Here is a 20,644-nt window from a genome sequence, read left to right as displayed (position 1 = left end):
AGTGGATCAAAAATGCCCATCGCCAACTTCTGGTGGAATAAGTAGGGATGGGTAATGAATGTCAACCTTACCAGTGGTGCTCCCATTTTGAGAATAAAATAAATTTGGCCCACTCAAGAGGTTGTCAAGGTGAGAAGACAAGCTTCCAAGAATCTCACCAGCAAGAGTGTCATTGCTGAGGTTTTGTGTTCATTACTGACTGCTTAAACATGTTCCACCTCATCAAAACTTTTTAACTTACTCCTTAAATTACTTAAAGGGGAGGTGAGAGAAGGTGAGGTCATTCATTCCATGAAGTCACTCACTCTCAACTGCGCACCATGGTTTACAACAAGTCTTGTGTCGAAAGATTTACGGGTTCTGGTCGAATATCTCCCTACGAACTTGCAGGTTAATGACCATTTACGATGAGCTAATTATCAGTTCACCACATTGCGAGTGACGTCTGGGAGCAAGCTTCACACAAGTGCTGCAAAAAAACAGCAAGCCTCAACAGCCCATCACTTCCCAGCAGCGCCAAGACACAATGAAACACACGTCATGACAATTGTCACTCCCCATGGTTTTATTGTGTCAGCACAGAGGGTTCAAACAGAAAGGGAACCAGCTGAAAAACATTCCCAACGATCGGAAAGAGGAGGTGTCAGAAACAGGACAATTGAACACAAGGGTAGGAGGATGCCTTTCAGCCCCTCGAGCCTGTCCCACTATTCAATGAAATCATGGTTGATCTGTCTCTTAAATCCATCTTCATGACATGTAACGATTTCCTTCGCACACTTTAGTTGTGTCGGCATCACAGACTGATATCCATGTCCCAACACGGGATAGATCTTTCTGTCACTGCTCAGGCCAAGGGGATAGGGAGGTTAAATTGGAGAGTTGGGTTTACATATAGAGAAGTCACACTGCAAGAACGTAATACATCAAAAGTCAGGATTTAGGATATCACTAATTATTGTCTGTTAAACTATTTCCCGCTATTCCATTCCATGAGAGAGTGCAAGAGAAGGCCATTCAGCCCCTCCACCCTGTTCTGCCATTCAGTGAGATCACGGTCGATCCGTTTTTTAACTCCATACACTAGCTTTGGAACCGTGAATACTCTCTGCCGAACACAATCTCTCAGGCCAGAATGTCACCACTGTTCACGCTGGTGGGATTTTCCCATCCCGCTGCAGTGAATGGAGATTTGGCTGGGCGTCAAATTCTCTGACCTCACTGCGGCGGGAGGGTGGCGTGAACGGCCGGTAAGATCGCGCCCTCAATCTCAGTTCTTGAAATTTTCAATTGCCCCGAAGCTCATCAGCTTTTTTCAGGGAGAATGTTCTAGATTTCCACTCTGCCTCGTGTGAAGAGGTGCTTCATGGCATCGCTGCCGAATAGTCTGGCTTAAATTTTAAGATTGTTCCCCCTTGTTTTGGACTCCAGGGGAAATAGTTTTGATGAGTTCACCAACTCCTTTAATCACCTCAATCAAATCATCCCTCGTTCTTCCTTGTTCCGGTGAGTACAAGCCTGGACTAGGAATGCTCTTTGATTCATCAGGGTTCTTTCACACCCAGTGTCACTCCAGTAACTTTGCGTTGCGCCCCTTCCAAAGACAGTGTATCTTTTCCAAAGTGCGGTGCCCAGACTGAATGCAGTTACTCAAAACAAGACCTGATCAGAGCTTTATATTGTTACGACCCAGAGGTCGGTCCCCTTTTGAGAAGCCACGCTAAATCCCCCAAAGAGGAATACCTCGCTTAGTAAGCTGTTAAAAGTGTTTGGGAAGGTGTGAACTCTGCATTAACATTTAGAGGCTCATTAACAGAAAGACCTGACACTCACTTTAAGTAAATAATCAACAAGCTATTTATTTAACCTCAACCGTGAACTTTAACTGAACAAGCAACTTATCAATTAAAGTCAAGTTTGGTTGGAACACTGTTCAAATAAATACAAGGACCATTTATTACCAAGAAAAAAATAATGATTTAGTCACTCACAAAAAATATACAATCAGGTTTTGTGGCTTTGGAAAAACCTTTGGAGTTCTTCTGGTGATTCTGCTATCTGTAAGTGCTTTCTGATTTGGTACCCTTTTATTAGTTGGATGGAGAGTTCTCTGAAGAGATTTTTTTTGGCTGGCAGGGAGCTGCTCTTCCCTTTCTAATTGTTGAGAGGTGGCAGCCCATCAGTTGAACCACTGCAACCTAATCAACTTTCCTACACCAGGATTGGTCTGATGTTGTCAACTACAGCAAATTCAAATTTGATAGGTTCCTAGTGGCTGAGGGTCTTCTTTAAACTGAGAGGCTGTCAAAATTCAAAAACCTGCAAAGCCTGTTACCAAGGCAACCCTGATGCTTAGTCCTTGTTACAAATGTTGCAATCTGTGTACCCTGTATTTTAAACATCCAAGCACCGACACAAAACCAGCTTTTAAAGTGGACCACACTTCACAAACTCAACTTCACAACTATATAACTTCAACAAAACTTCCACCTATTCCTATTCAATCCCTTGAGATAAAGACCAACATCCCATCAGTCTTGTAAGCTTTTTTTGTACCTGTCCGTTAAACTTTTGGTTTCAAAAGAGCATGAGCGTCACTGTGAAATATAACCAAGAATTATTCATTCGATGCAGTCTCAAGCTGTGTATTTTGAGAAACAGCCAAAGGTCCTGTTTTTATTGATATTCCTGCTCTTCCACAAATTTCAGTGCTTCATATTTCTTGGATATTTCAAGATGTTCCTTGAATAAGTGCCTGCCTACGTGGTAATGAAGGCAACTAGTTTCCTCCAGACCTCTGTTCTCCAATATGTTCACAGTTAGCCACATGTGGCTAATTGAGAATCCAGATGTGGCTAATTGCCATCCTGATTAGTAAATAATAGATGAGTAATAAGACACTGCCATTGGCCATGTGATCTCAATACTCATATTCGCATGGCATGTGAACTTTAACCTTTGTGTGTGTTTGTTAGTGAGATGAAAAGTCCAGCGTGTGGGGGCTTTTGTGATTATTGTGAGGGCCTTACTCTCTTATTTACCAAATGTGGGAGGAGTTCATTAATTACATTTACACATATGTCATGTACATGTGTTGTGTCTGATTCATTTTCATCGCAGGTTAGTGTGTGTAGTTAAAGCAATGTCACTGTGGCTTCACAGTAAGAGTTTTAACAACACCAGGTTAAAGTCCAACACGTTTATTTGGTAGCAAAAGCCATTCGCTTTCGGAGCGCTGCTCCTTCGTCAGTGGCTTCATCCAGGGCTCGTCAATGTCTATTGGACAATAGTGATCCAGTCTGGGCAGGACGGGCAGTTTGCAAGATGCAGTGTGTAAGCCAAGATAAACTAACTGACTTAAACCTTCATTAAGTTACTCCCTTCCAATCAAGGCTTCAATCTGTGGAAGCTTAAAAACAGATAGGAATAAAAATATCACGTGCTCAAGCAATGCAAAACTTTTGGAAACATCAAAACTAGCTTCTCCCCATATCCCTCAATCCCACCTACCCACCTTTTCCCCATATCCCTCAATCCCACCTTCTCCCCATACCCCTCAATCCCACCGTCTCTCCATATCCCTCAATCTCACCTTCTCCCCATACCCCTCAATCCCACCATCTCTCCATATCCCTCAATCTCACCTTCTCCCCATATCCCTCAAACCCACCTACTCACCTTCTGCCCATATCCCTCAATTCCCACCTAACCACCTTCTCCCCATATCCCTCAATCCCACCTACCAAGCTTCCCCCCATATTCCTCAATCCCACCCACCTACCTTCTTCCCATATCCCTCAATCCCATGCCCACGATTTGTGAAGTTCTTTCCCAGGTGCCCTGGCCACCAACACTGGAGAGAAGCAATGAAGTTGGGTTTCTCCGCGACACGATGTCGTGGGGCTGGTTCCCTCCAACATTTTAACGACCGGGTTTAAGAGCATTGACTCTTTACTACAACCTGAATCTCTCTTTGTTATAACCTTGCAGAAGGCAGATAAAGACATGAGCAAAAGGGATTGAAAACAACCAAAATAAACAGGTTTGGTTTTTTTTGTTAATTTGAGGAGTGCCTTTGTAACTTAGTTCAGGGACATTGACCCAATGTACACCTTCGGAGTAAGGGAGGGGTGTTACCCTCTCATAGTGAGAGCAGCCAGGCGGAGATAGCAAAAGTCTAACTCCCCCAAAATTGAGAAATTCCATTCGTTTTGTGGTCCCACTTTGTGAGGGATTCTCTTCAGTCCGTTTCTTTAGTCCAGCCAATAAGCAGCAGGCTCTGTATTTAGGCCTCTTCATCCAACAAGGGAAAGAACAGTTAATTCCCAGACTAACTGTGCAGCCTCTCCCTCTCTCTCTCCTTTCTTTCCAATTGTTTTCTTTGGCTTTCCAAGAGGGGGAAAGCTGATAGGTTTGTTACCTGCCCTTTGACACTTGACCCCTCCCCTTTGCAGTCTCCTGAATACTATAGCATTCAACACCTCATCTGATGCCTCTGCTCGCGCATCTGAGGCAAGCCATAATACTGACTGCATCAATTTTTTATGGGGTTTCATTGAGGTCTGACTGCGCACAACCTCTCCTCGCCCTTCTGCCTCTTCCCATCTATATACCCCACCCCTCGACCACATTGCCCACTCTCCTCAATCCGTCCATCCCAACCCCTTCTGCTGTGAACAACTAGTCGATGGCAAGCTGCTGTCGATATAATATAGATATTATAACACCCAGGGCTATGGCTGGGTCCCTGGGGGTATCAAGTGATCCAGGCGAGATCAGAGACAGGCTCAACCCCCTCGCAGAGCCCACATGCCTCTTCTGTTCCCTGAGCATGTTGGCGCCACGACTGCTTGGTCACCCTACCTCCCCTCCCCAGGAATACAATCCCCGCTTTATTCCCCCATCTGAGAATATGATCTGCTCCGACTCCCAGCAGTGGTCGGTCCACTTAACAAGTTCAGAAGAAGTCAATCCTTCAGTGAGCCTAAGAGTCTGTTTATATCTGTTTATATTTTCATGCTGTGTGAGGGGGTAGTGGCCGGGGGGATGGGGGTGGGGGGTGGGGGGGGGGGGGGGGGGTGGGGGGTGGAGAGGGAGGAACTAAACTCAAAATATCAAATTGTGGGCCCACTCTGTTCTTCAGAAACACAGCATCACTTAACAGGGCCATTTTATTTTGGTATGCCATGATCGGACAGGTTCTTTTTATTCATTCGTGGGACATGGGCGTCGCTGGCTGGCCAGCATTTATTGCCCATCCCGAGCTGCCCTTGAACTGAGTGGCTTGCTCGGCCATTTCAGAGGGCAGTTGAGAGTCAACCAAATTGCTGTGGCTCTGGAGTCACATGTAGGCCAGACCAGGTAAAGACGGCAGATTTCCTTCCCTGAAGGACATGAGTGAACTAGATGGGTTTTTCCGACAATCAACAGTGGTTTCATGATCGTCAGTAGATTCTTAATTCCAGATATTTTAATTGAATTTAATTCCCACTACCTGCCTAGGCGGGATTCGAACCCGATCCCCAGAACATTTGCTGCGTTTCTAGATTAAGAGTCTAGTGATAATACCACTAGACCATCAGCTCCCCCAATCTGAATCTCGTCACAGTCAGAGTATTGACTCTTTGTAGCACACCAAATATCAACTGGTGTGGTATGACTAGTGTCAGTTGGGGGGGGGGGGGTTAGTCCTCTAATGGCCACCATTCCAGTAACTGCTTCCAGTCAACTAATATTTGTTGCATATTTTGCCGCTCAGAGCTGTGGATTGCGGGAGGGAGGGTTCCCCTTCCCTCGCTCCGAGCACTTTTTCTATGGGAGCACAGAGGAACATCCTGAGTTGATGAAAGGTGCATAGTTTACCTTTAAAAAAGTTTATTTATCAGAGTCACAAGTAGGCTTACATTCACACTGCAATGAAGTTACTGTGAAAATCCCTTAGTCGCAACACTCTGGTGCCTGTTCGGGTACACTGAGAGAAAATTTAGCATGGCCAATTCATGTAACCAGCACGTTTTTGGACCGTGGGAGGAAACCGGAGCACCCGGAGAAAACCCAGGCAGACACGGGGAGAACCTGCAAACTCCACACAGACAGTGACCCGAACCGGGAATCGAACCCGGGTCCCTGGCGCTGTGAGGCAGCAGCGCTAACCACTGTGCCCACCATGCCGCCGCCCACTTAGGTAACCTTAGTTTACCTCGGTGCATTGGCCATGCTAAATTCTCCCTCAGTGTACCCGAACGGAGTGTGGCGACGAGGGGATTTTCACACTAACTTCATTGCAGTGTTAATGTAAGCCCAGTTGTGACTATAATTGATAAACTAAACTAGTGCCTCTCTTCTGGTGAATTAGTCAGCCACTCGTCAAAGGCAGCTCACTTGTCGCAGTGACTACAGCTGGAAACAACAACGCCCAGGGACAGCACACTGAGGCACACATCAAAACATCACATCGTTCAGTCAGCAAATGCAAGCAGACAGAGCCGCCAAGATCAGGAAGGGAACTCCATCTGGAGAAGTTGTTCACTGAGGTGAAGGGTTCAAACCCCAGGGTTATATACGTTGACCTGTCTGATTTCCCCAGCTAGGCTGAGCGACTGGCTGCTTTTTCCAGCACTCTCTGTTTTCAGTTAAAATGAACAAGTAAGCAGCGAGAATGGAGGTCATTCGAAGGGTAGCAACTCCGCGGCAACACGTCAGCAGAGAGTGACATTGAAGCGGAAGGTGGAAATGTGATCAAGAGATAATCAGATGAGTTGCTGGAGACAGAACAGGGGGTCAGTGGGGATTGAGGGATGTGGGGAGAAGGTGGGATTGAGGGATGTGGGGAGTAGGTGGGTAGGTGGGATTGAGGGATATGGGGAGAAGGTGGGATTGAGGGATGTGGGGAGTAGGTGGGTAGGTGGGATTGAGGGATATGGGGAGAAGGTGGGATTGAGGGATGTGGGGAGTAGGTGGGTAGGTGGGATTGAGGGATATGGGGAAAAGGTGGGATTGAGGGATGTGGGAGTAGGTGGGATTGAGAGATATGGGGAGAAGGTAGGATTGAGGGATGCGGGGAGAAGGTGGATAGGTGGGATTGAGAGGTATGGGGAGAAGGTGGGTAGGTGGGATTGAGGGATCTGGGGAGAGGGTGAGTCGGTGGGATTGAGGGATCTGGGGAGAGGGTGGATAGGTGGGATTGGGGGATATGGGGAGAAGGTGAGTCGGTGGGATTGAGGGATATGGGGAGAAGGTGGATCGGTGGGACTGAAGGATATGGGGAGAAGGTGGATCGGTGGGATATGGGGAGAAGGTGAGTCGGTGGGATATGGGGAGAAGGTGAGTCGGTGGGATATGGGGAGAAGGTGGATAGGTGGGATTGGAGGATATGGGGAGAAGGTGGATCGATGGGATTGAGGGATATGGGGAGAAGGTGAGTCGGTGGGATTGAGGGATCTGGGGAGAGGGTGGATAGGTGGGATTGGGGGATATGGGGAGAAGGTGAGTCGGTGGGATTGAGGGATATGGGGAGAAGGTGAGTCGGTGGGATATGGGGAGAAGGTGAGTCGGTGGGATATGGGGAGAAGGTGGATCGATGGGATTGGGGGATATAGGGAGAAGGTGAGTCGGTGGGATTGAGGGATCTGGGGAGAGGGTGGATAGGTGGGATTGGGGGATATGGGAGAAGGTGAGTCGGTGGGATTGAGGGATATGGGGAGAAGGTGGATCGGTGGGACTGAAGGATATGGGGAGAAGGTGGATCGGTGGGATATGGGGAGAAGGTGAGTCGGTGGGATATGGGGAGAAGGTGAGTCGGTGGGATATGGGGAGAAGGTGGATAGGTGGGATTGGAGGATATGGGAAGAAGGTGGATCGGTGGGATTGAGGGATATGGGGAGAAGGTGGATTGGTGGGACTGAGGGATATGGGGAGAAGGTGGGTGGGTGGGATTGATGGATATGGAGAGAAGATGGATAGGTGGGATTGAGGGATATGGGGAGGAAGTGGGTCGGTGGGACTGAGGGATAAGGGGAGAAGATGGGTGAATGATGGTGAGCTATGTATGAAGAAAGGATCCAATCAACTATCTTCCCTTTTAAAAGAGTTGATGAGTCTCTGAACTAAACACTGTTTAATGAGTACCTTGCTGAAAAAAACAAGCATATCAAAGCTTTTCAGTTTGCATTCATCAGGACACTTTGCAAGAATACCAATATAAGGGGAAAACAACAATTCATGCTACATGAGAAGAAAGTGTTGATTGGTTGGCAGGTAGATTCTGATTGGTGGACAGATTTGTAATCAGTAAGGGTTATGGGGATAAGGCAGGAAAGTGGAATTGAAGATTATCACATTAGATCAATCATGATCTCATTGAATAGTAGAGTTAGACTCAATGGGCTGAATGGCCTATTTCTGCTCCTATGCTTTATGGTTTCATGGTAGAGGCACTGCAATGGAGAATGCACCAGTTGACTGACAGTTAACTGCCAAGTACTGTTTGAAATTTACACCAGGCTGCTTGATTCTGATTGGTCAAGGCATTGCCCTGAGGAATAAATCAGGGAACGGCTGTCACTTATTTTGTTTAGCTGAAACAGGCACAATGTGTGTTCATGTTCCTGACCCGGTCTGGCTGACATGTGACTCCAGAGCCACAGCAATGTGGCTGACTCTCAATTACCCTCAGGCAACTCAGGATGGGCAGTAAATGCTGGCCCGCCAGCGACGCCCATGTCCCACAAAGGAATAAAAAAAATGCTCTTCACGTGTGCAACCAAGGGCAGTGACTGGCGTGTCAGTGGCCATTTTCAGCGCAGCAAGATCCCAGGCCTTGCATAGGAGATTGAACGAGTCGGTTTGGTCTGTGTTTCGGAGGTGTTGGTGAGAAAGGAATGCCGCCCAGCATGCCCGGGTGAGAGTCACCTGCTCACCAAACTGAACCCGGTGGGGGGAGGCCGGTCGCGGGGGGGGGGGGGGGGGGGGGGGGAGGCCAGTGGGGAGGGTGGAGGTTGGCGGGAATATTTTACATCCACCATCTCTACCTTTTTAGCCACTTGGGGACACCAGGGAGCATGAGAGACAACTTTCGTACTCACAACCCTTCCCCCAGTCCAAACCAAAAAATCCCCACAGAATATTTGATCATCCGTAGCTAAAAGAAATAAAGTAAAAATAATGTAAATGGAGATGTTAGTGTCAGGATGGAGTCTGAGTTGTTTTAGAAGCGGTAGGGCTCTGTAGCTACCCACTCTCCAATTTCATTGGCCCCTCTGATCTCCCCTAATGAGTCCCAGCTCCAATGTCCACTCTTATTATTTTTCCAATTGTCTCCCCTCCCGTCTCGGACTTGTGTTCCTGCCTAACCTCCCGCCAGCTGGAGTAAGTTCAGATCGAACTCAACAGTCCGGCTCACACAAAACTCTCCATTTATTGAAAATCACTGTGGAAAGTATCAGTGGAAATTTGATTGGATATCGGGGGACTTGGGACGTTTGTGGAGACATTGGGTGCGGGTGGAGTGCGGGGGGGGGGTGGAGTGGGGGGGCGGGAGTGGGGAGAATGGGTGGATGAGGGGGTAGAGAAGGTAAACAAAACCCTGCTCCTCAAGAGAGAGAAACAGAAAAGCAATTGGAATATGTGACTTTATTATGTAGCAATCAAGGAGCAGATATAATGTGAGAGCTTGCGCAGGATAACCATCTCCTGCACAGCAACAGGAGGAGGCCATTCAGCCCCTCAGGCCTGTTCCTGCTCTCAGACCAGAGACTGAAACATATCTGTCTAGGCTGACACAGCCAGTGCAATACTGACAGAGCGCTGCACTGTCGGACATGCTGTCTTGCAATGAGATGTCAAAACTGAGATCCCGTCTGCTCTCTCATGTCGAGGACAAAGATCCCATGGTTCACTTTGAAATTAGACTGGGGGGAGTCCATGCCTATTTGCTGCTTGATGTTTATCCTTCAGTTATTCATGTTGCTCGAATACAACTAATACCATTATCTTGAAAAAATGCAATTCAATGGAAAGTGCTTTGGGATACAAAGTTTTATTGGTCGATTAGGTGCTCAGTTTCAAGTTATATCACTCGCTTACAAGACCATAAGAAAGAGGAACAGGAGGAGGCCATTCGGCCCCTCGAGCCTGTAACTACAGACACAATCCCGGAGATCCCTGTAAATACAGACACACTCCCGGAGACCCCTGTAAATACAGACACACTCCCGGAGACCCCTGTAAATATTGACACACTCCCAGAGACCCCTGTAAATACAGACACACAATCCCGGAGACCCCTGTAAATACAGACACACTCCCGGAGATCCCTGTAAATACAGACACACTCCCGGAGACCCCTGTAAATACAGACACACTCCCGGAGACCCTTGTAAATACAGACACAATCCCAGAGACCCCTGCAAATACAGGCACAATCCCGGAGACCCCTGTAAATACAGACACACTCCCGGAGACCCCTGTAAATACAGACACACTCCCGGAGACCCCTGTAAATATTGACACACTCCCCGGAGACCTCTGTAAATACAGACACAATCCCGGAGACCCCTGTAAATATTGACACACTCCCGGAGACCCCTGTAAATACAGACACACAATCCCGGAGACCCCTGGAAATACAGACACACTCCCGGAGATCCCTGTAAATACAAACACACTCCTGGAGACCCCTGTAAATACAGACACACTCCCGGAGACCCCTGTAAATACAGACACAATCCCAGAGACCCTTGTAAATATAGACACAATCCTGAGGATCTCTGGAAATACAGACACACTCCCGGAGACCCCTGTAGGCACACTCCTGGAGATCCCTGTAAATACAGGCACACTCCCCCGAGACCCCTGTAAATACAGACACAATCCCGGGGACCTCTAGAAATACAGACACATTCTCGGGGGCCTCTGGAAATATTGAGAGACTCCCAAAGACCCCTGGAAATATGGACACAGAATCAGCGACGTCTCGATATAGACATGCTCCCAGAGTACCCTGCAAATATTTACTCACACAGAGACACCACAATATTGACTCTCTCCAGGGAACTCCTTCACATGAGAGTCTTGTAGAAAGACTCCCTTCCTTTAACTAAAACACAGCAAGGAGCTAGTAGACCAACAACGATGGCAAAATGCTCAGATTCTTCACAGAGAGCCGAGGGTCTGTGGTCCACTGTGTGACACCTTCTAAATCAACAACAAGACAGCTAAAAATGCCCACTCTCACATTTCAGTTTGGAGATTAGGACAGGGTTGAGTGTCCATCGTGAATCACACTGCGGGAGACAGAAACAACAATGTCTGCAAACTTTACACAGCAAGAATGTGCAATCGCCAGGTACTTACAGGCCACCTCCAGCGAGGCGTTGTGACTGACCGCCTCTCCCAGGTAGTTCCTGGCCACGCAGACGTAGCTGCCCTCGTCGGGTTTGCTCCGGCGGCCATGCACGATGCGCAGGAAGAACAAGGATCCGCTGGGTAGCAGCATGCGGTGAGAGCGGGCGTCGTCCTTGTCCGTCTCCACCCGCTCGCCGTCCTTGTACCACTCGATGGTGGGACTGGGTCTCCCCTCGGCCTTGCAGTTCAGCGTGGCTGGTTCACCCTTGGACACGATCAGATCAGAGGGATGTTCCACAATCCGGGGCGGGAAATCCTCCTGTCGAAGACGGGATCCTGGGAGAGAGGAGAGAAAGAAAAGAGAACGTTAATTCTTTGTTACAGGACACCCAGTTTTCAGGCTTATATTAAACAATGCTACATTTCAAAATTGTTATCAAGTATAAAAGTTGACAAATTATGTTAGTTATATAAAATGCTGGTTAGGCCACATTTGGAATACTGTGTCCAATTCTGGTCACCACACTACCAGAAGGACGTGGAGGCTTTGGAGAGAGTGCAGAAAAGCTTTATCAGGATGTTGCCTGGTATGGAGGGTATCAGCTATGAGGAGAGATTGAATTAACTGGGATTGTTCTCCATGGAAAGACGGAGGCTGAGGGGCGACCTGATAGATGTTTATACAATTATGAGGGGCATAGATAAGGCTTTTTCCCAGGGCAGAAATGACAATTACCTGAGGGCACAAGTTCAAGATAAGGGGGAAAAGGTTCAGTGGAGATGTGCGCGGAGGAAGATGTTTTACACAGAGAGTGGTGGGTGCCTGGAATGCGCTGCCAAGTGAGGTGGTTGAGGCAAATACGTCAGCGACATTTAAGACTTGTCTGGATAGACACTTGGACAGACGGGGAATAGAGAGATACAGGCGGTTGGTCTAGATAGGACAATGTGATTAGCGCAGGCTTGGAGGGCCGAAGGGCCTGTGTTTGCGTCAGCTCTCCAGATGAGCATCATGATTTAGTGTCAGTCTCCTGCCTTTTCCTCCATAACCCCATAATTCTATCCAAATTTGGCATTTCACACAGTTAGTGCACAGACTGTGAGCAGTTCCAGTCACCATAGTGCATACATTCACTGGAGAAGTTGCAAAAAAATGATTTCCCAGAATTTTACCAGAACTCAGAGGTTATACCTATCAGAGTAGATTGTACAGGCTGGGTTTAATTTCTCGGAGAGAGAAGGCTGAATATGACCTGGTCGAGGGCTTTAAGATCATGAATGAATTTAGCAGGGTTGATGTAGGAAAGATTGCAATTTGTGGGTGAGATCGAAACACAGGGGAGGCGACAGTTTAGTATTATTGTCACTGGACTAGTAATCCAGGGACCCAGGGTAATGCTCTGAGGTCCCGGGTTCGAATCCCACCATGGCAGATGGTGAAATTTGAATTCAATTTTTTTTTTAAAAATGGAATTAAAATAAATAGTCAAATGGTGGCCATGAAACCATTGTTGATTGTCATAAAAACACATCCGGTTCACCAATGGCCTTTAGGGAAGGAAATCTGCCGTCCTTACCCAATCTGGCCTACATATGACTCCAGAACCACAGCAATGTGGTGACTCTTAAATGCCCTTCGGGATGGGGAATAAATGCTGGCCCAGCCAGCGATGCCCACATCCCAGGAACAAATAAAACAAAATTACCATTAATAGATCAGGGAGAGGAGATAGTGTGTTAGGGACCAGATCAGAAACTCCAAGGTATATTATGAAGTTAGACGAGACCCCAACTTTATTTGATTTTGGCATTAGTGTGAGCATAGGGTGATCTGCTCCAGGTTGATTCGATCGACCCGCTCGGTAGTTTCTATTAAAACAGACTTTATTTAAGAACACAGTTAGAATATAAGAAAAATAATTCGCTTAACTTTCATAAGGTAAAATTCTTAAACTTGACAAAGTATAATTCTTAACAGTTATCAGCTATCTATCTCCATATTTACAATTTAAGCAATATCCCCATGAACATAAATCCTACTTCAGAACCAAATTGCATCAAAAACAGATATTCACACATGGATGCTAGATTTCCAGCCTTTTAACCTCTCTCGATAGATACAGAAAGACACCTGCCTTCTGACTCCCATACAGCAGTTTCCAGAGAAAGATCTACCTTCAAGCAGCAGAATGTCAAGAAAGAGAGCTATTTTCTGGCAGATCCCAGTCTCCAATTTCCAGGGACAGAGAGCTATTTTCGTCTCTCTACAGATCCCAAGCAGCAACTGAACTGGGTTTCACTGTGAGCCATGCCCTGCCCAATCACATGACTTTTCCTGTCAAAACCCGAATCAAGCTCTACTCCTGAAAAACCCCAGGGGAAGAAACTAACATAACAACCCTGTATTAATCCAGATTAAAACAAACATTCCAAAAATTAAGATCAATTATGCTGTTGCAGTAACAACAGGGGCTGCTGGGTACAGACAAAGAGGCACTGACAATCGAACCAACTGCTAAAACACATCCTGCACAAGAAACATGACCCAAATACATTTCTTAACGGCACAGTGTCGTCACAAGTGACAATTTCACTGGACTAGCAATCCAGAGGGCATGGGTCCATATCCCATGGCAATGGGTAGAATGAAAATTGAATTAATAAATATTGAATTGAATGCTATTCTCGGTGATGGGGCCATAATATTGTCATTGATTGTCTTAAAAACTCACCCAGTTCACAAATATGCCTTAGGGAAGTTTCTGGTAACTCCAGACCCACAGCAATGTGGTTGACTCTTAAATGACCTCCGGCATGGCCTTGGAAACCAATCAGTTTCAAGGTCAATTATGGATGGAGAACAACTGTTGGCTTTGCCAATGACGTTCTCCTTCCCATCAAAGAATTAAAAAGACAACAAACAGGAATTCAGGAGAAACCTTTTGAGCCAGAGAACGTGAAACATGCAACCACCAGGGAGTGGTTGAACTGAATAGTATAGATGGATAAACACACGAGGGAGAAAGGAATAGAAGAATATGTTGGTGTGGTGAGCCAAAGATGTGGCCTGTTGGGTTGAATAATATCATCTTTTGGAGAAAATTCTGAAGGAGAGGATTAATATCCACTTGGAAAGGCATGGGTTCATTAGGGATAGTCAGCATGGCTTTGTCAGCGGGAGGTCATGCCTAACAAGTTTGTTTCCCTTGGTTGAGGGGGTCAGTCACGAGGGGGTATAGTTTTAGGGTGAGGGGCACGAGTTTAAGAGGGGATTTGAGAAAATAATATTTTTACTCAGAGAGTGTGGGAATCTGGAATGCACTGCCTGGGAAGGTAGTGGAGACCAGAAACCTCACAACCTTTAAAAGATACAGAAGTCTGAGGTCACGTACCAACCGACTCAAGAACAGCTTCTTCCTTGCTTTGATAATATCAATTAATATTCTAACCACATGTGCTTTGAGGTATTCTTAAAGAGAAGACACTGTTTAATATGTTTCAAAGATGTCAAAAGTTCCAGAACTTTATAACTTTGAATGGGCTTACCTCGCACTAAGTTGATCTTTCTCTACACCCTAGCTATGACTGTAACATTACATTCTGCACTCTCTCATTTCCTTCTCTATGAGCAGTATGCTTTGTCTGTATAGCGCGCAAGAAACAATACTTTTCACTGTATGCTAATACATGTAACAATAATAAATCAAATCAAATCAAAAAAAGCATTTGGATGAGCACTTGAAATATCACAACATTCAAGGATATGGCACAAATGCAGGAAAATGGGAATAGTGCAACTTTAGTGGTAGTTATTGTCGGTCCAGACTCGATGGGCCGAAGGGCCTTTTCTGCATAGAGTTAATGGCTCGATGCTGTAAATTCCCACCCATACAGCAAGGGAGGTCGTTCAGCCCATTGTGCCAGTGCCCGCTCTTTGAAAGAGCTGTCCAATTATCCCATTGCCCCTCGGAATGTTCCCTCCTTCGGCCCATGGTTTGTGCAGAGTTTCTTTGGGCAAGCAGACATAGTTCATAGACTCATTGGCCGGAACTCTGCCACCTTGCACCCCATAGAGTAAGAGCGGGTGAGGGTCCGACAACGGAAATCTCTGTTGTCCTTGGGCGGGAAGTTCCAGTCTCGTCCGAAGGTGGAAGGTGCTGTCTAAGAATCTTTGGTGAATTGCTGCAGTGCATCTTGTAGATAGTTCACACTGCTGCTACTGAGGATCGGTGTTGAAGGGAGTGGATGTTTGTAGATGTGGTGCCAATCAAGCGGGGTTGCTTTGTCCTGGATGGTGTTGAGCTTCTTGAGTGTTGGAGCTGCACCAATCCAGGCAAGTGGGGAGTATTCCATCACACTCCTGACTTGTGCCTTTACATGGTGAACAGGCTTTGGGGAATCAGGAGGTGAATTACTCGTCGCAGTATTCCGAGCCTCTGACCTGCTCTTGTAGCCACTGTGTTTATGTGGCAAGTTGTGTTGAGTTTCTGGTCAATGGTAACCTCAAGGATGTTGACAGTGGGGGGATTCAGTGATGGTTACACCACTGAATGTCAAGGGGCAGCGGTTAGAGAGTCTCTTATTGGTGATGGTCACTGCCTGGCATTTGTGTGGCACAAGTGTTACTTGCCACTTGTTTGCCCGAGCCTGGATATTTGACGCAGTGCAAGGCACAAGATGAGGCAGTGAATTGTTCCAGCAGAGAGACGGCACAGGTTTGACTGGCTGAATGGCTACCTCATGCACTGAAAACCTTTATATGAAGACTGGTGACCAGGGTGGAGCATCGGATTATCCCCTCAACCTCATTTCAGAAAATTCTGAAAAGCCGGTGAAGTTACAGAGGGAGAAAGAGAATATGTGAAGAAAAAGAACATTCAAGGTCATGTTGTGTGTAACAGCACAGCAGTCAAACAGCATCAAAACATTCATTAGGTATTTATATTCTATTCCACCTACTCAATTCACCCAGAATGGATAAACACTCTATGTTTCTTCAAATAAAATTGAAACCGTGAGACATTTTGAATTGAACTCAGTGTGGTTTGAGCAGCTTGATTGGGTAAGTGCCATTTAGTCATCGCCTGGAAGAGCCTTGCAAAAGCCATTTGGGTAATTTTAAGGCACATTTTCACACGCTGACTTAATTGAAACCGGGGAAACGAGTCATGGGGTGGAAGTCAGCCTGCCTCACCGAATACAAAGTACAGACTGTGGGGTAGGACAGGGGAAATAGTGCCAATAAAAAGGATGATTCAACTTACGATAAATGAAGAGAGGCTGTCTCTTAGTTTGAAGGGCATAAGGAATAGGAATATCAGTAAGTCCTCATGTCTGCTCAACCGTGCCGTAATATCTTGACTGATTTTCTCTGCTCAACTCCACTTCCCCACCTTATTCACATATCCCTCAATTCCGAGATATCTAGCAACCTCAAATATATTCATTGGGTGGGATTTTCTTGTCCTTCCCACTGCTGGGATCTTCCGATCACACCAAAGCAAGTTCCCCAGCGGCAGGACAGGCAAGCAACAAAAAATGCCGTAGACATCAGTGGGACTGGAGGAGGCTGGAAAATCCCATCCAAGACAAAGCATCGACCACACCCCACTCCCTGGGGTAGAGATTTCCAAAGATTCACAACCCTCTGAATGAAGCAAGTTCTCCTCATCTCTGTCTGAACCTCTTGGCCTGTGATTAGCCTCGTGACTTTCCACTGAGGGAGCAAACAGCATCTCCTCAGTCAAAGCCCTCGAAGAATTTTTTAAAAAGGGGTCACCACTCATGCATTGAAACTCCATGATCCATGTAATTAATGATCATGGGGTATTGGGCTGTTGAGAAGTATGGGATGGTCAAGGCATATGTGATGGTCAAGGGATAGGTGATGGTCAAGGGATAGGTGATGGTCAAGGGACAGGTGATGGTCAATGCATATGGGATGGTCAAGGGGTGTGTGTTGGTCAAAGAGTAGGGGAGGTTTGAAGAGTTTGGGAGGATTGAAGAATTTGGGAAAGTTGAGGGGTTTGGGAGGGTTGAGGGGTTTGGGAGGGTTGAGGGGTTTGGGAGGGTTGAAGGTTATGGGGGGGTTGAGGGGTTTGGGAGGGTTAAAGGATACAATATAGTTCAGCATTATGGAATGATCAAGCATTATGGGTGAATAAATACATTTTTCATCATTTTATTGGGACCTCAACTGCAAACTAGCATTGTTTTTTAAAAATAGACTTCATCATGTAAAATAAATATTTGAAATTGAAAGAGATAATGAATATTTAACTCCCATTTAACTGACTGCTTGTCTTTTTAAATATTAAAATTTGATTTGTGTGGAACATGCTGGAATTGCGCACAGTTCCAACGACAGGTGCCCTCAATATTTTACATCATTCACCTTGCAGAGTCCAAGTAAACGTCCTTCCTCACAATCAGTTGTCAATCACACTCTCCTGTATTTTATCTAATAGTTCCACAGGTTTATACTTTCATATCAAATCTAATCGCACAAAACTCACTGAGATCCTCTCCTGAATTCATTCCTTCAATCGCACTGACGATTACTGAAAGGTAGTGAGCTGATGAGTTGCCAGCAATCTCCGTGCCAATGTTGTTCTTGTGACCTGGAGTTGGGGAGAGGATGACCAGCATCCTTCATTTCTGTTGGGAATGCAGTTCGCCTTTCTCCCACGTCTCCTTCTCCTTTTGGCCAGGATTGAGAAGTGGCTGTGGGGCTTCTTGAACAGTCACACATGTTGTATCAAACAGTGTTCAAATCCAGGTGTACCAAAGGCTCACGCAAGATCAGAAGAGCATAAAATGTAGGCGCAGGAATAGGCCATTCAGCCCATCGAGCCAACTTCAGGCTTCGGACATAAGCTGAGACGTTACCTCGCTGCATCTAATTGCACAAGAAGTAGGAAGGGACAAGGAAAGAGCTCACATTCCAGTGAAGCTCAACCCTCTTACCTCACCTAGTTAATTAGCAATAGCTATCTACTAGGTTACATTTATTTGGCTTGTTTAACTTGGTGGCACAGTGGTTAGCACTGCTGCCTCACAGCGCCAGGGACCCGGGTTCAATTCCCAGCTTGGGTCACTGTCTGTGCATAGTCTGCGCGTCCTCCTCTTCTCTGTGTGGGTTTCCTCTGGGTGCCCAGGTTTCCTCCCACAGTCCGAAAGACGTGCTGGTTAGGTGCGTTGGCCTTGCTAAAGTTTTCACTCAGTGTACCCGAACAGGCGCCGGAATGTGGCGACTAGAGGATTTTCACAGTAACTTCATTGCAGTGTTCATGTAAGCCTACTTGTGTCACGAATAAATAAACAAAATAAAACATAGCAAAACATCACGGGGGAAATTCTCCGGCCGTGCTGGTCTAAAAGGCAGAAATTCCCGCCCGACCACCAGTGGCGTTTCACATTCTCCGCAACTCATCCGCTAAAATTCCAGTGGCAGGTGGGATGGGAGAATTCTGGCCCACATGTTGCTTCACTGGAGTGTTGATGAGCATAATTAGATAAGAAACCACTTAAGGAGACAGTAGGACAGTTGACTATAAGCTCGGTCAAAGAGGTGGGTTTTAAGGAGTATCTCAAAGGAGTAGAGAAAGGTTTGAGAGTTGGATGGGTTGAGGGTGCTGCTAATAAGAGAATATTTTAATCAAATCACTGCCATCCCAGGAGCCAATCAATGCTGACCGAAGTACTTTCACTGATCTAGAAGTTGTTGGGAAGTGTATCGCAAACTGCATCTGTAGACAGGGAAGGGCATCAACATTTTATATCACATCGGCCCTGCTCCATCATATTGTCCAGCCCTCACCCCTGATCTGTTACCATTAATTTAGCAATGACCCCACACTTTTCCCTGTGACCCATGAAGAACATGCTGACATTTCCATCTTCTTCTTCACAAACTGCTTCATCGCCTCTCCCTTTTCAATCAATGGTTCAGACAGCAGAATTCAAAGCAGCGCAAGCCACCCTCGCAACAATGGGAGACATCTCAATCTCGCCCGTCAAACAGCAGTCAGCCCGTGCTAACTGAATATCCCAGAAAGTCCACCACAGCATCCCCCCCGTTACAGCAACAACTTGTATTTATACGGCACCGTTCACGTAGTAAGACATCCCAAGGGAGGGACGAGCAGACACAATTTGATGCTGAGTCACAGAAGGGGATAGATGGTAGCCGAAGCTTGGTCGATGAGATAGGCTTTAATGAAAAACTTAAAAGGGGGGAAGAGAGCTGGCGAGGTTTATGGAGGGAATTCCAGAGCTTAGGGCCAAGGCACAGCCATCAACTGTGGAGCAATTAAAATTGGGGATGCTCAAGAGGCTAGAATTAGAGCAGCAGAGATCCCCCGGAAGGCTGTCAGGCTGAAGGAGATTACAGAAAAAGTCAGACAAGAAGCCTTGAAGGCATTTGGCACAAGGCTGAAAATTGTAAAGTTAATGCATTACCAAAAAGGGAGCCAGTCTAGGTCACAAGCCACTGATTCAATAGAATTCTCCTCATTTCAGGCCCAACTGGCTTTCCCCTTGTTTTGAAATTGTGTCTCCTGGTTCTAGACTCCACATCTCCACATCTCCACATCATGTCTAGACGCTCCAACCAGGGGAAACATCTTACCTGCATCTACCCTGTCTATTCTTTTACGTATTTTGTAGGTTTCAATGAGATCACCCCTCATTCATTGAAATTCTAGAGAATACAGGCCCAGTTTTACAAATCTCTCTTCATAGGACAGTCCTGCCATCCCGGGAACAAGTCCGGCAAACCTTTGTAGCATTCCCTCAATGGGAATAATATCCTTCTTCAGGTGAGGGGACCAAATCTGCACCCAGTCCTCCAGGTGCGGTTTAACCAAGCTTTTATACAATTGAAGCAAGATTTAGCTACTCCTGTACTCAAATCCTCTTGTGATAAAGGCTAACATGCCAGGAGCCTTCCTAATAGATTGCTGCACTTGCACATTAGCATCCAGTGACAAGGATACACGAGTCGCTTTGCGCGGAGTTTGTACGTTCTCCCTGTGTCTGCGTGGGTTTCCTCCGGGTGCTCTGGTTTCCTCCCACAGTCTGAAAGATGCGCTGGTTAGGTGCACTGGCCATGGTAAATTCTCCCTCAGTGTACCCGAACAGGCTTCGGAGTGTGGCGGCTCAGCACAGCTGATCAGGCAGGTGTTAATGTCCACATGGACCTCCTCTCTCCTGTCTGTATCTCACCCGATCAGCACATCCTTCGATTGTCTCCCTCTTGTGCTTATCTAAGTCCCCCCTTAAATGCATTAATGACATTCCC

General features: G+C 46.5%; 1 protein-coding gene across 1 annotated transcript in view; it reads right to left on the bottom strand.

The window, feature by feature from the left end:
* Positions 1-20,644, bottom strand: part of robo2 (roundabout, axon guidance receptor, homolog 2 (Drosophila)) — a 530,474-nt gene that overhangs the window by 457,360 nt on the left and 52,470 nt on the right. Inside the window, exon 2 of the mRNA XM_078233065.1 lies at positions 11,353-11,679. Coding sequence (XP_078089191.1) covers positions 11,353-11,679 — 327 coding nt within the window. The remainder of the gene's footprint in view (positions 1-11,352; positions 11,680-20,644) is intronic.

This window comes from Mustelus asterias, chromosome 17 (assembly GCF_964213995.1).
Source record: "Mustelus asterias chromosome 17, sMusAst1.hap1.1, whole genome shotgun sequence".
In the NCBI taxonomy this organism is placed as follows: Eukaryota; Metazoa; Chordata; class Chondrichthyes; order Carcharhiniformes; family Triakidae; genus Mustelus; species Mustelus asterias.
Note: the sequence above shows the minus strand (reverse complement) of the source record. Positions and strands in the feature narration are given on the sequence as shown.